A 13,206-nucleotide genomic window follows, 5' to 3' on the forward strand; every position below is an offset into this window, starting at 1 on the left:
TGACGTGTCTGTTTTCAGACGGCGTGAGCAGAAAAAGACATTACCTACCCGATTATCCTGGCTGTCCTTATCAGCTCCATTTCTGAGCAGGACAAGGGTGGCACGGACATTATTGACTGCCGCAGCCCAGTGGAGGGCTGTTTTTCCTGTGGGACAGAGAATACAGGGATTGACTGAATCGAAATCCATGAGGTTCTCTGGGTGATCTTGGCCAAGTCGCCATCAATCAGCCAAACCAAACCTCCTTGGAGGAGCTCCCTGGTGTAGACTCACGTAGGGTTGCCACACGTCCAGAATTTCCTGGGCATAGCCGGAACAGTGCCCAGACGGAAACTACTGAAATGTGCGGGAAAATTCAGTCGTATGACAACCCATCTCGGAAGTGTATTTCCTTAAAAATAGCTCAAAAACTTAAAACTCAATAAATAAATAAATTGAGATTTAGCAAGAAAAAGCTCAACACGTCTGGGCAAAACTAAAAACTTTTGTGTCCGAATTTTCACTTTTTGAAATATGGCAACCCTAACTTACAGCAAATCAGCCTGCCAGGACCCCAGATGTGGGACGGACGCCGCAGCAAGGAGATGGCTTGTCCGCACGCAAGCAAACAGTTCTGCATCCTTTATGCACAAAGCAAAATCCATAAAGCTATGGTTTTCCCAGTAGTGATGTATGGAAGTGAGAGCTGGACCATAAAGAAGGCTGATCGCCAAAGAATTGATGCTTTTGAATTATGGTGCTGGAGGAGACTCTTGGGAGTCCCATGGACTGCAAGAAGATCAAACCTATCCATTCTGAAGGAAATCAGCCCCGAGTGCTCACTGGAAGGACAGATCCTGAAGCTGAGGCTCCAATACTTTGGCCACCTCATGAGAAGAGAAGACTCCCTGGAAAAGACCCTGATGCTGGGAAAGATGGAGGGCACAAGGAGAAGGGGACGACAGAGGACGATATGGTTGGACAGTGTTCTCCAAGCTACCAGCATGAGTTTGACCAAACTGCAGGAGGTAGTGGAAGACAGAAGTGCCTGGCATGCTCTGGTCCATGGGGTTACGAAGAGTCAGACACGACTAAACGACTAAACAACAACAACAACAAAAGTGTATATCTGTTTACCTAGAACTTCCCATTGCACCCGGCTGGTGAGGCCATAGGTGGCAACTGCCCAAAGTCTCTCCACAGATAAGCACAGCATCAATGCGACCCAATTAGCATACATCAAAGCGAGTGAATGCACATACATATATAAGCTCAGTCCTACAACAACTATTAGTTTTGGTGTTATCTTGACTACCAAGATGGCGTTTGCAGGCCTTCTGGGACATGCCACTTTGGGTTCAGCACACGGACAAGCAATGCCCTCACCTCTCTTATCCACAGCCCTGATGTCGGCGTGATTGGCGACCAGCTCCTCCACCATGTTTTCAACCCCAAGCCGTGTGGCAAGCATGAGAGGGGTGGTGCCGTCGTGCGCTGATGCGTCCAAGTCTGTATGCCGGTGCCGCAGAAGGATCTGTGGAGAAAATGTTCCCTTTTTTAAAAAAAATTGCTGCTGGCTCACTCCTGCCAGTGGGCCGCTGGCCTCATCCAGCAGAGCTCTCCTTATGCTCTTGCCACAGTCACTCCTCTCCAGGGTTTCCCCCAAGCAATCAGAGACTGCATCTGCATGCAGCTAACCTCTCCTCTGCTCTTTTCATGCCTCTCTCGGTCCTGGGAGACCAAAGGGAAGGGGAGCTTGTTGCAACAGGATGGGGAGACAACCTATGACTCTTCACCGGCCTGACTCATCTCTGCCTCTTGACCTCCCTCCTCTCCTGCTTCTGATTCCGGACTTCTCTCTGCTACAGAGTCTCCCTGCTCACCAAGCCCTGTGACCTCCTCAGCTCCCCACACCTCCTCCTCCCAGTCTTCTCCCTCTGACCACTCATCGTTGTCCAACCCCACTCCCGGGGCTCTCAGCCTTCTTTCTTTGGGGGTTCCCCAGCTGGTTCCTCCCACCGTTCCTCTGCGTCCAATGACTGGTCTGGCATTCTGCGTCCAATGACTGGTCTGGCATTCTGTTCTCCCAGTGGCCAAACAGATGCGCCCCCAAGAAGCCTGAGAGAAGGAGCCGAGTGCACCCACCTCCCCAACTGTGATTCCCAGCGAGTGCTCTTCAGAGGCATACCGTATTTTTCGCTTCATAGGGCTCACCGGACCATAGGGCACACCTAGTTTTTAGGGGGGGAAAGTGCGTCCTATAGAGCGAAGTGAGAGCTGGACCATAAAGAAGGCTGATCGCCGAAGAATTGATGCTTTTGAATTATGGTGCTGGAGGAGACTCTTGAGAGTCCCATGGACTGCAAGAAGATCAAACGCATCCATTCTTAAGGAAATCAGACCTGAGTGCTCACTGGAAGGACAGATCGTGAAGTTGAGGCTCCAATACTTTGGCCACCTCATGAGAAGAGAAGACTCCCTGGAAAAGACCCTGATGTTGGGAAAGATGGAGGGCACAAGGAGAAGGGGACGACAGAGGATGAGATGGTTGGATAGTGTTCTCGAAGCTACAAACATGAGCCTGACCAAACTGCGGGAGGTGGTGGAAGACAGGAGTGCCTGGCGTGCTCTGGTCCATGGGGTCACGAAGAGTCGGACACAACTAAACAACAACATAGAGCGAAAAATGTGGTATATTGCCTCTGACAGTGGAGAGAGAGAACATGGTCATTGTGACCAGTATGATAGCCTTGTCCTCTGTGTTCAAAGAGTCTTGTTTGTTTGGAGAAGGCCTTCTGGGAGTGTGAAGTCATTCCACCCCTGCACCTCCGTTTTATTTTAGTCACCTGGAATACACCCAGCGCATCGGCCGCGATGGCGCTGTGCAAGGGGCTCCGTCCCCACTGGTCACGGGCGTTGACGTCGGCGCCGGAGGCCAGGAGCCTGCGGGCGGCATCAGCACGGGAGAATCGAGCTGCCAAGTGAAGGGGCGTCTCTCCAGGGCTTCCCTTCTGCCCCTCTGCCCAGGACCCCTCCAGGTCCAATCCAGGAGAATGGGCCAAGGGCATCATGGGGGTCAGGCCACAAACTGGAGAGATAAAAAAAGGGCATTTCGTGAAGGTCAGACTTGTAACTAGGGACGTCCATCCGTGTTGGTTTCCCTCTGCCTCTCATTTTCCCAATCTTGAATTCCGTTCCCCAGATTCCCTCATCAGTTTGTCAGCGTTATTATTTATCTATTTTTGGGTTTATTGGTGAGATTTCTATTTTTAAAAATCTCAATAAGATAACAAAACAAAAAGAAGAAAGGAAAGAGAGAGAAAAGAACGAGAAAAGGAAAAGAAGCATTAGAGAAAAATTAAGAAGGCTTCTGGTTTTCCATCTGCCTGTTACATTTAAAAAAGAAATTATTTAAGACATTCAGTCCATGTCTTCTCCATTTTCTGTTAAACAATATTTCTATTAAGTCAATTTTTTTAAGGAAGAAAAGCCCCCTCATGAAAATTTGCCAGCCTTTTAGTGCAAATTTCTCCCTTCATACACATTTATGTGTGCAATTTTGGCAAATATACACGTGTTTGCAAAGCAATCTCTCCTAGTATTATTATTATATAATTCATTATGATATAATATTATATTTATCTTGCCCTCCCCCCCTGGTTCAGACCAGCCCTGTGGGCAGGATCTTTCCTTATTACATCCAGTCCAGGGGCTTGTTGTTGACAGCTTCCCTTGAAGGCCTGCTTCCCTCTTTACCTGGCTTTTGAGTCTTGACGGCCTTCGGCTTGGGGTCCTCCTGGCTTGAGGTCGGCGTGCTGAACTGCACCTGCTTCTTTGGCCTAGACTGGCCTCGGTCCGGGATCGAGACGGCATCTGCATCACCCTGTACCAAAGAGGCTATAAAAATTTTGCTCCGTCCCTGCTAGTGGAACGGGACCAACAACATGGGCACTGCTGCGACTGTGGGCGTCTCCCCTCTGCCACCCTCTGCACCCTGCCTGCCACCCATCCTCCCTGCTTACCTGGGCAGTGTGATGGGAACAAATGTGACCCTTCTCTGTCCCTTCATGGGGGGAAATAAAGTAAAAGGGGACATATTCATCCCCACCACTTTCTCTATGGCTCAATTATGGTGCCACACTTGAAGAAGAGGAGTTTGGATTTGATATCCCGCTTTATCACTACCCAAAGGAGTCTCAAAGCGGCTAACATTCTCCTTTCCCTTCCTCCCCCACAACAAACACTCTGTGAGGTGAGTGGGGCTCAGAGATTTCAGAGAAGTGTGACTAGCCCAAGGTCACCCAGCAGCTGCATGTGGAGGAGCGGGGAAGCGAACCCGGTTCACCAGATTACGAGTCTACCACTCTTAACCACTACACCACATTGGTTCTCTGTGATATATTGATTTATTTTTTAAAGTTGTTATGATAGCCCTGGCCCTGTTGCCTGTAGGGCTCTGGACATGCACTCTGCCATTCAAATCCTAGCAGCAGCACTGCCTCCCCATCCGGACCAAATACCTCCATATCTGCATAGTTCAGCGGTCCATCAAAGTGGGGGCTGGAGCACATGTCGGGGTCATCTACAAATTCAGCACTCGGCTTCATTGGCCTGCATTGTGGGGAGAGGGGGAAAGAAATGGAGAGGAATAAGGAGAGATCCCAGGCTGCTGCTGCTGTTGTTACGAGATTGCGGCGTTAATCCCTGGATCCAGCAAGTGCTAAAATCAAATGAAGGCTTCTAATTTTTGGAATAGCCTGTCTAGCTCCCTGGTGAGGTGTAAAGAGAACAAAGGAAAGGGATCTGTGAAGCCCTCCCTCAACTCACAGATAGGGAGAAGGAGAAAAAAGGCAAAAAAGAATTGGAGAGAAGTGATGTGACCTAGAGGTAAAGCAGCAGACTGGAGAGTTAGAGCAATGTTTGAGAACAATATTTGATTTCTGTTTGACTCCACAGCTGCGGCAATGGGAGGAGCAAGACCCTTTTGGGATGTCAATGCAGTGAACCCCTCCGTTGCAAGCTCAGGTTTCATATTCAATGGTACCTCGAAAGTCGAACGGAATCCGTTCCGGAAGTCTGTTCGACTTCCAAAATGTTCGGAAACCAAAGCGCAGCTTCCGATTGGCTGCAGGAAGCTCCTGCAGCCAATCAGAAGCTGTGGAGGACGTTTGGGTTCCAAAGAACGTTCACAAACTGGAACACTCACTTCCGGGTTTGCGGCGTTCGGGAGCCAAAACGTTCGACTGCCTCTGGAAACAAACCATCTATCATAAAGACATCACAGTCTCTGCTGTGCCTCATTTTCCAAAAGGAAACACATACCCCGAGGAAGCTCCTGGAACCCCTGGAATTGTGCGCCGCTCACAGATCGGGGGGCATGCGGACATGTAGCACTATTTTGCAGGCAGCATTCAATGTCACATACTGGCAAATTCGGGTGGCGTAATGAGAATCGATTGAGAGGTCTTATGCAACAAGCCCTCTTTCCCCAAAACATTGGCAGACTTTGGGGGTCTCAAATATCAGCAGTGGCCTCCCCACAGCCTCTCACCTTTCATTCTACATCAAGGTTATGGTGCCTCGAGACTCTGCGCCCAGTGTGACAGAAGCAGTTGTGCTTCCTAAATCTGCCTCTGCCCAAAAAGGATAATGCACTGGAAAATGAGGTTTTGGGGGGCGGAATGGCTTGTTGCAGCGTCGTCTAATCGCCCCTTGAGCAAATATAATCGCCCCTTAAGCAAATCAGGATGCTCTGTTTGTCTCTGCCTTTGGCTCAACCACCTCTCAGCCTCCCTGCTTTCCGCCCAATGGCAACCAGCCGCCACTGAAGCAAATAAGTACCCAAGTCATCCTCATTGTTTGGCGCCAAGCCTTTCATACTCACTTGAGCCCAATGGCGTCCTCTCCCACCGGGTCCCGGCGGCACCGTCGCTTCTTGGCCTGGTGTGGAGCAAACCCAGGGGGGAACCAGAGGGAGCCGTGTTCGCGCCTCTGGGGCCGGCGGATCCTCCAGACTCCGAGGAAGACGGCCAGCGCTATGACCACAACGGCAGCACCAACGCCGTATATGAGAGGCCCCGAGAAATGGGAAACGGAGGCCTGGGGATCTGGTGGTGGGGAGGAGAGAGAATGTGAAACAGGAGCCCCCCCCCTCACCAAATCCCATCTGCGCTACCGATTTATATCAGTTCCATGCCAGTGTCCTAAGCACGGTTTCCTTCTAAATAATTATGGGAATTGTGGTTTGGCAAGAATTATCTGGTACAGATCCATTGGTATTTGGCCTGAACGGTGCTGTAAAGAGCAATTGGGGGAGAGAGAAATAGCAGGCCAGAGGTGGGGTTTCCAGCAGAAAATGGCGGGAGGGCCCTGATCCGGACTGGGAGCAAACTCTCCCCCTATTTTTTTCTGCAAAATAGAAGTGGCGTTTTTGTGGCTATCCTTTGGGCTGTAGGGGGCAAGGGGGCCTCTTCCCTCCCCTCTGATATGGCATAATTCCCAGATTCCCAGCTTGCTTTGCCTTTAAAAAGAAAAAAAGAGTAAAGTCCCATCCACATAACAGACTTAAAACAGTATAATACACTCTAATCGATAGGAAGAATTTTCTTTTCTTTTTCTTTTTTTCCTTTTTGGTAACATCTTTATTGAAAATTCAAAAATACATAACTATATGTGCACCAAACATGGTGAGATGCAAACAAAAAGAGAAAAATAAAAAGAGAAACTCAATGGGCGACCTGGGGTCAGGCATTGTCCCTCAGCCTGGCCTACCTACAGGGTTCGTGTGAGGATGAAAACAGGCAGGAGGAAAACCATGTATCCCATATTTATCTCCATGAAGGAAAAGTATGACATGAAACTCCACTCTGTTCTAACCAGACAGGAGGGCTCTCTTTTCCCTTCCAGCCTTTCTCAACCCGTGGGTCCCCAGATGTTGCTGAACTACAACTCCCATCACCCCTAGCTAGCAAGGCCAGAGCTCAGGGATGATGGGAGTTGTAGTCCAACAACATCTGGGGACCCACAGGTTGAGAACCGCTGCTTGAAACTCTCAGGAATTTGGGCCTAGCGTGTCTGCTACCTACCATTTCCTGCAGACTCGACCCAGGCAGCTACCACTGGGTATGGCACCAGGGACTCGAGGCTTCCTTTGGCTGATAAGGCTGCCAAGAAATTCAGGACACTTTGGGGGGATGTGAAGCACTGCCCTGAGCACTGGCTCCCATCCACGGCCAAGAAGATGGTAAATCTGCAACAAATGACAAGAAAGCCAATAATAAATAAATGCAAAGTAAAATAAATACGAAATAGTTGAGCAACCCTTCTTCCCAGGGACCTCGAAACTGCAGCTCTGTGAGGTACACACTTGCCTTTCCTCTGCTCTTTCCAGGCACGGCCCACGATTTAAAGCTCTGCATCCAAGCGTCCTGTTTTTTGCTCTGGGGTTTCCCCCACAAAAAGCTGTGCTTTAGAGCTGAATCAGAACAAACGTTTATCCATAGAAAACTCTAATTGACGATTGCTCCGATTCAGCTCCAAAGAGTGGGTTTTTGTAGGGAAAGCTCAAGGAGGAAAAAACATGCTTAGAAACACAAAGCATTAAAAGGCAGACCTGTGCCTTGAAAAATGATAGATAATGAACTGGAAAAAAATATTGAAAATAACTTTTCCTAAGAAACCAGAAGCTTTTCTTTTAGGTATTATGCGACCAGAGATCCCGAAACTACTTATGTACACGGCTGTGCAGATTCTGTTAGCCCAGAAATGGAAAGGGGGTACAACTCCGACCAAAGATGAGTGGCAGACAAAATTGATGAACTATGCTGAGATGGCAAAAACTTACAGGAATAATTAGACATCAGGAAGAAGAGGTCTGGCATGGTGTGGAATGATTGGTGCAGACAGATAGAAAGGGAGGCTTCTCTCTTACCCAACAGTCTCCTCCAAAGTCTCAGGTTGAACCTCCGTCCAGTTGCTCCTGCTTCCAAGCAGCTCCTTTCCCGTGTAGGGGTAAATCCTCTCCCTGCCCTGGGAATCTTGCTGAACTTGCAGCGCCGTCCGCACAGCGACCGCCAGAGAATACAGGAAATGGGAAAGGTCCTTGCGGGGAAGCAGGACAGCCAGGCCCAAGGCGGAGTTCCCGAGTGGGCCAGGATGAGACCGACAATCTCCCCCATCCCAGCCACATGAGGCCTCGTTGCATCCTCTGTCGCAGTGCCCGTCCGAGGAGTGGTCCCGACAATATTGCTCATAGAAAGGGCTGAGGAGGAAAAGTTTGTCGTGTGGTGAATGGCGTGAGGAAAGTGAGTGCATAAAACATTTTTTCACCTATACCACTAAACCTCGATAGGGATGGGAAGATCTGCCAGTCCCTCATTTTTCTACATTTTGTGGATTTTTTAAAAAAACAGAACCTCATGAACGTTCAGAATAGAACCCCCAGGTTCAAGGGAAGTCTACCTCTGAATATCAACTGCTGAGGACAAGCAAGAGAAGAACACTTGTCTATTTCAGTTTTTGGCTCGCAGGCTTCCCATGAAGGAAGCAACTTGGTGGGCACTTTTGTAAACAAACGGCAGGGAAACCAGCTCCATATTGTCTCTACATCCGGCTTGTGGGCTTCCCAAAAGGCACCTGGGTCGCCACTGTGATAAACAGGACGCTGGACCAGATAGTCCTTTGGTTTCATCCAGCCGGGTCCTTCTTAGATTTTTAAGAACAGGCAAGGAAGTGCCTAGCTCTGTTTTGCCAGGAGAGAGAAATTGGCACCCTGCCACCCTCAGATCCATTTCTATGTGTGCCTTGAGGCATACACGCCACATGCTAAGTGCACAGGGACACAGGAAGCTGCCTTAAACCAAGTCAAACCATGGCTACATCTAGCACAGTACTGTCTACACTGTCAGGGAGTGGCTCTCTAGGGCTTCCGCACTAGCTGGAGATGCTCTCCCTTCCACTGACAGAAGAAGCAATGCTTCTGAAAGCCAAGTTGCTGGAAACCACAGAACCCAGAGAGGTATGAAAAGGGCAGAGAAGTTAGCTTCGTACAGGCACAGTCTCAGATTGCTTGGGGAAACCCCTGGAGAGGAGGGGAGCTGTGGTGAGGGAGCAGGCGACCTTCAGTCTCAGCAACTGCTTCATGGGGGCAAGAAAAAGAAGAAGAGGAGTAGTTTGGATTTGATATCCCGCTTTATCACTACCCTAAGGAGTCTCAAAGTGGCTAACATTCTCCTTTCCCTTCCTCCCCCACAACAAACACTCTGTGAGGTGAGTGGGGCTGAGAGACTTCAGAGAAGTGTGACTGGCCCAAGGTCACCCAGCAGCTGCATGTGGAGGAGCGGGGAAGCGAACCCGGTTCCCCAGATTACGATACTACTGCTCTAAACCACTACACCACACTGGCTCACACCTGCTGGAGATGGGTTGCTGTGCTCATTAGGCCTGACACTCCTGTGCAGATCCCATTTTTGCTAATAGAGGGTTAACTTCAACTTGCACAGTGTGATTTACTGCTGGCTTGCTCCTGTCATTTGCCCCCACCCTCATCCCTGCTGAGACTCAGGTGGAAGGCAAATCTGCCAGCCAGTGCCACCCCATGGAACCACTAGTAAGTAAGATGCCAGCCTCCACTGGTGCCCACAGCAGTTTCTCCAGCCTGCAAACAAGTCCACCGGCCCTAAGAGGTTGGCCGCCTCTGTCCTACTCGGCCAATGCTAGACCCCGCTCCCCACCCCACAGACCCCCCCATTCGCCACACCCCCTGGCAGTGACCCACTTGCAAGGCTTCCACGGGGCACAGTCGAATCCGTCATACAGGCAGTCCTTGCTACGGCAGCGGCGCTCACAATCCCCATCCCGGAAAGCCGCCTGGCACATCTCCTGCTTTGGGCAGGACCTCCAAGGATCAAGCACCCCCAGGGAACAGTCGCCGCCATCCCAGTTGGTCTCGGGGGAGCTGCAGGCCCGGTCACAGCGCTGGTCTCCTGCCACCAGCCGGCACTCGGAGCTCGTGGGGGCCTTGGTGGTGGGACAGGAACCCGAGGAGCAGGGGGGGAGGTGGCAGTCATGTCCAGAGAACCCTTCCACACACAGGCACTGGAGTCCAGACAGGTGGGCTATGCAAACTCCCCCATTGTGGCAGTGGAGCGATCCACAAGGAGGGGCCACCAGCTCACAGGTGGTTCCTTCATAACCCTAGGTAGTGATGAGTGGGGAAGTAAAGGTCATTAAAAAAAACTTCCACAGTCTACTTTTAATTGAGTCTGGAAACAAGATGGCACATTTAGAATTAATTAGCAATGCCAAGGCTTTTTTTTCCAGCTGGAACTCAGTTCCGGCACCTCTCAGGTGGGCGCCATTGCCATTGTAAGAGAATAATCAATAAACACACGAGACGTAACCGGCAGTTTTCTTAGATAAATAAGGTATATTATTCATGTATCAAATCATAATCATATTGTGCTTGTCCATATAACCCTGCTTTGTAACAATTGCTACTTACCACAGCTACTACTATGCCATAAGATCCACTGTCCTGTAATATCACATATGGTATGTACAGTCATTTATGGTTTTATATTGTTTTTGCTGTAAAATGTATGAGATCACGATATTGTATTTATTTGTATTACTTAGAGCTTTAACTACTGATGAATCCCAGGACGGCGAAACGAGGCCAATATTCCGGAAATCCTTGTCTTAGACTCTGTGGAAGGATTCTATGGAACTGTAACAACCTTTCATGTGGATTGTTTGGACCTTATGAACAGACAGGTGGAATAGACACTATTACACGGATGGACCTTATGCATGAACTGACTAGAGAATGATCTGATCCACTGGGTCTTCTGCTTTGTTCGTTTGTTGAACTTTATGAGTTACTTCTGTTGAAATTTATGATTTGATACATGAATAATATACCTTATTTATCTAAGAACACAGCTGGTTACGTCTCATGTGTTTATTGAGTATGCTTTACGTGACCATAGGTTTGCTTGTTGTTGTCTTGCTAATTATAAGAGAATAAGCAAAATGCTCATGGTGAGTTCTGCAACCTCTTTCTCTAGAAAAATAGTACTAACTATTGCTGTTGCTATTATTAGGCACTATCCTATCCTGGCCCTTTTAAGAGTAGATCTGTTGAAATGAATGCACTTCCCAAACTTAGGTCCATTGATTTCAAATGAGACTACCCTGAACAATAGCTTAGTTGGATGCAAGCTATTATTAAAGGTAAAGGTAAAGGTACCCCTGCCCATACGGGCCAGTCTTGCCAGACTCTAGGGTTGTGCGCCCATCTCACTCAAGAGGCCGGGGGCCAGCGCTGTCCGGAGACACTTCCGGGTCACGTGGCCAGCGTGACATCGCTGCTCTGGCGAGCCAGAGCCGCACACGGAAACGCCGTTTACCTTCCCGCTAGAAAGCGGTCCCTATTTATCTACTTGCACCCAGGGGTGCTTTCGAACTGCTAGGTTGGCAGGCGCTGGGACCAAGCAATGGGAGCGCACCCCGCCGCGGGGATTCGAACCGCCGACCTTTCGATTGGCAAGCCCTAGGCGCTGAGGCTTTTACCCACAGCGCCACCCGCGTCCCATGCTATTATTACTAATATTTAATTCATTGCTTGATAGGAAAAAAGATGTCTCAAAGCGGCTTACAGCCCCATAAAACACGAAAGCAGCTGAAAGTCCACCAAAAACTGGATTGGTATAACTCTTTTGATATAAGGAACTGCCCTAAAATTAGATCTCTTACTGTTGCAGCAGCAACTGCACTTTGGAATTTCTGCGAAGGGAAGTCTATTCAAATATGTAGGATGCTGACATTTGTTAATCAGGTTGCAGCTTGTTGTTGATGTTTTTTTTTTAAAAAATGTTTTAAATAGTTGTTCAGGTTGTTGTTTTTTCTAATGATGTCATTGCTTGAATTTTTTTTTTTGTAAGCTGGAAACCGCAGCAGGAGAGAGGGCTCTGGCACTCAGTTCCTGCTTGTGGGTCTCTGCTTGACCACTGAGAACAGGACACTGGAAGCGATGGGACATTGGTCTGGTCCAATGGATTATTCAGATTTCACAAACGGGTTATTGTCAGTAGCAGGGGTAGGCAACCTAAGGCCCGTGGGCTGGATGCGGCCCAATTGCCTTCTCAATCCGGCCCGCGGACGGTTCAGGAATCAGCGTGTTTTTACATGAGGAGAATGTGTGCTTTTATTTAAAATGCATCTCTGGGTTATTTGTGGGGCAAAGGAATTCGTTCATTTCCCCCCACAAAAAATATAGTCCAGCCCACCACATGGTCTGAGAGACAGTGGACCGACCCACGGCTGAAAAAGGTTGCTGACCCCTAGTCAATAGGCGTGTTGAGCATCGGAAAAGGGTAAGTCTAGATTTTTTACATTTTCTTTTTTTGACGGAGTGGGTGGGGAAGGAACGCAGCCTGCATTTTGATAGCAGTGACATAATGGAGACTATGCATACATGACGAGTGCCAGTCACACAACAACAACAACAACAACAACATGCCCTCTTGGGGAAGTGTTCTTGCGCTGAACAGATTGCCTGATCTGCCATAAGGCAGGGTGCTGTGGCTGCAGGGTCCAGCAACAGTTATGAGCTGCCATAATTTGAGATTTATTTATTTTTTAGGTTAGAGGCTAGGATTTATGTGCATGCTTAAGACCTGGTATTGGAGATGTCAAAAATCTGCCCATTTTGCTTCTCCAAGATTCTCATTTTTCCAAATCTGAAAGCCAGTTCTCCACATTTTTTAAAAATTCTCCTGAAAATTCATCTGCATTTGGACCTGATTTTTTTCCTAATTACTTTTTTTTGGGTATGCAGTTTTGACTAACGATCACTTTATAAACTGAATTGAATCCCTGCCTCCATCCCTACCTGGGACACACCCACTTTAGAATTTGAACAACCCTCCTCCCCCCACAGACTGGCTGCGAATCCTCAGCCCCATTCATACCTGTGGACAGTGGCAGGTGAATTCAAGAGGGTTACCCGGCACCACGCTGCAGCTTCCCCCGTTGAGGCAGGGATTTGACTGACAACTGTCAATCAAAGATTCACAAAGAATACCTGTGGAGGGGGAAAAGAATATATGAGTGTTTTATTTTGTTATTACTGAAATTTTCTTTCCGTATGTAATCCACCTCAGATCCTTACTCTTCCTTGAGTCGTGGAAAAAATGAAAACAATATTTTTTTAAAATTGCATTTTTG

The 13,206-nt window shown here is 48.6% G+C and overlaps 1 protein-coding gene across 1 annotated transcript in view; it reads right to left on the reverse strand.

The window, feature by feature from the left end:
• Positions 1-13,206, reverse strand: part of NOTCH4 (notch receptor 4) — a 40,130-nt gene that overhangs the window by 2,456 nt on the left and 24,468 nt on the right. Inside the window, exons 16-25 of the mRNA XM_077920926.1 lie at positions 12,951-13,063; positions 9,755-10,173; positions 7,910-8,239; positions 7,065-7,228; positions 5,864-6,086; positions 4,500-4,590; positions 3,736-3,862; positions 2,826-3,067; positions 1,366-1,513; positions 49-146 (exon numbers count right to left, since the gene is read on the reverse strand). Of these exons, the coding sequence (XP_077777052.1) occupies positions 49-146; positions 1,366-1,513; positions 2,826-3,067; positions 3,736-3,862; positions 4,500-4,590; positions 5,864-6,086; positions 7,065-7,228; positions 7,910-8,239; positions 9,755-10,173; positions 12,951-13,063 (1,955 nt within the window). The remainder of the gene's footprint in view (positions 1-48; positions 147-1,365; positions 1,514-2,825; positions 3,068-3,735; positions 3,863-4,499; positions 4,591-5,863; positions 6,087-7,064; positions 7,229-7,909; positions 8,240-9,754; positions 10,174-12,950; positions 13,064-13,206) is intronic.

The sequence above is a fragment of the Podarcis muralis genome, chromosome 2, assembly GCF_964188315.1.
Source record: "Podarcis muralis chromosome 2, rPodMur119.hap1.1, whole genome shotgun sequence".
Classification (NCBI taxonomy): Eukaryota; Metazoa; Chordata; class Lepidosauria; order Squamata; family Lacertidae; genus Podarcis; species Podarcis muralis.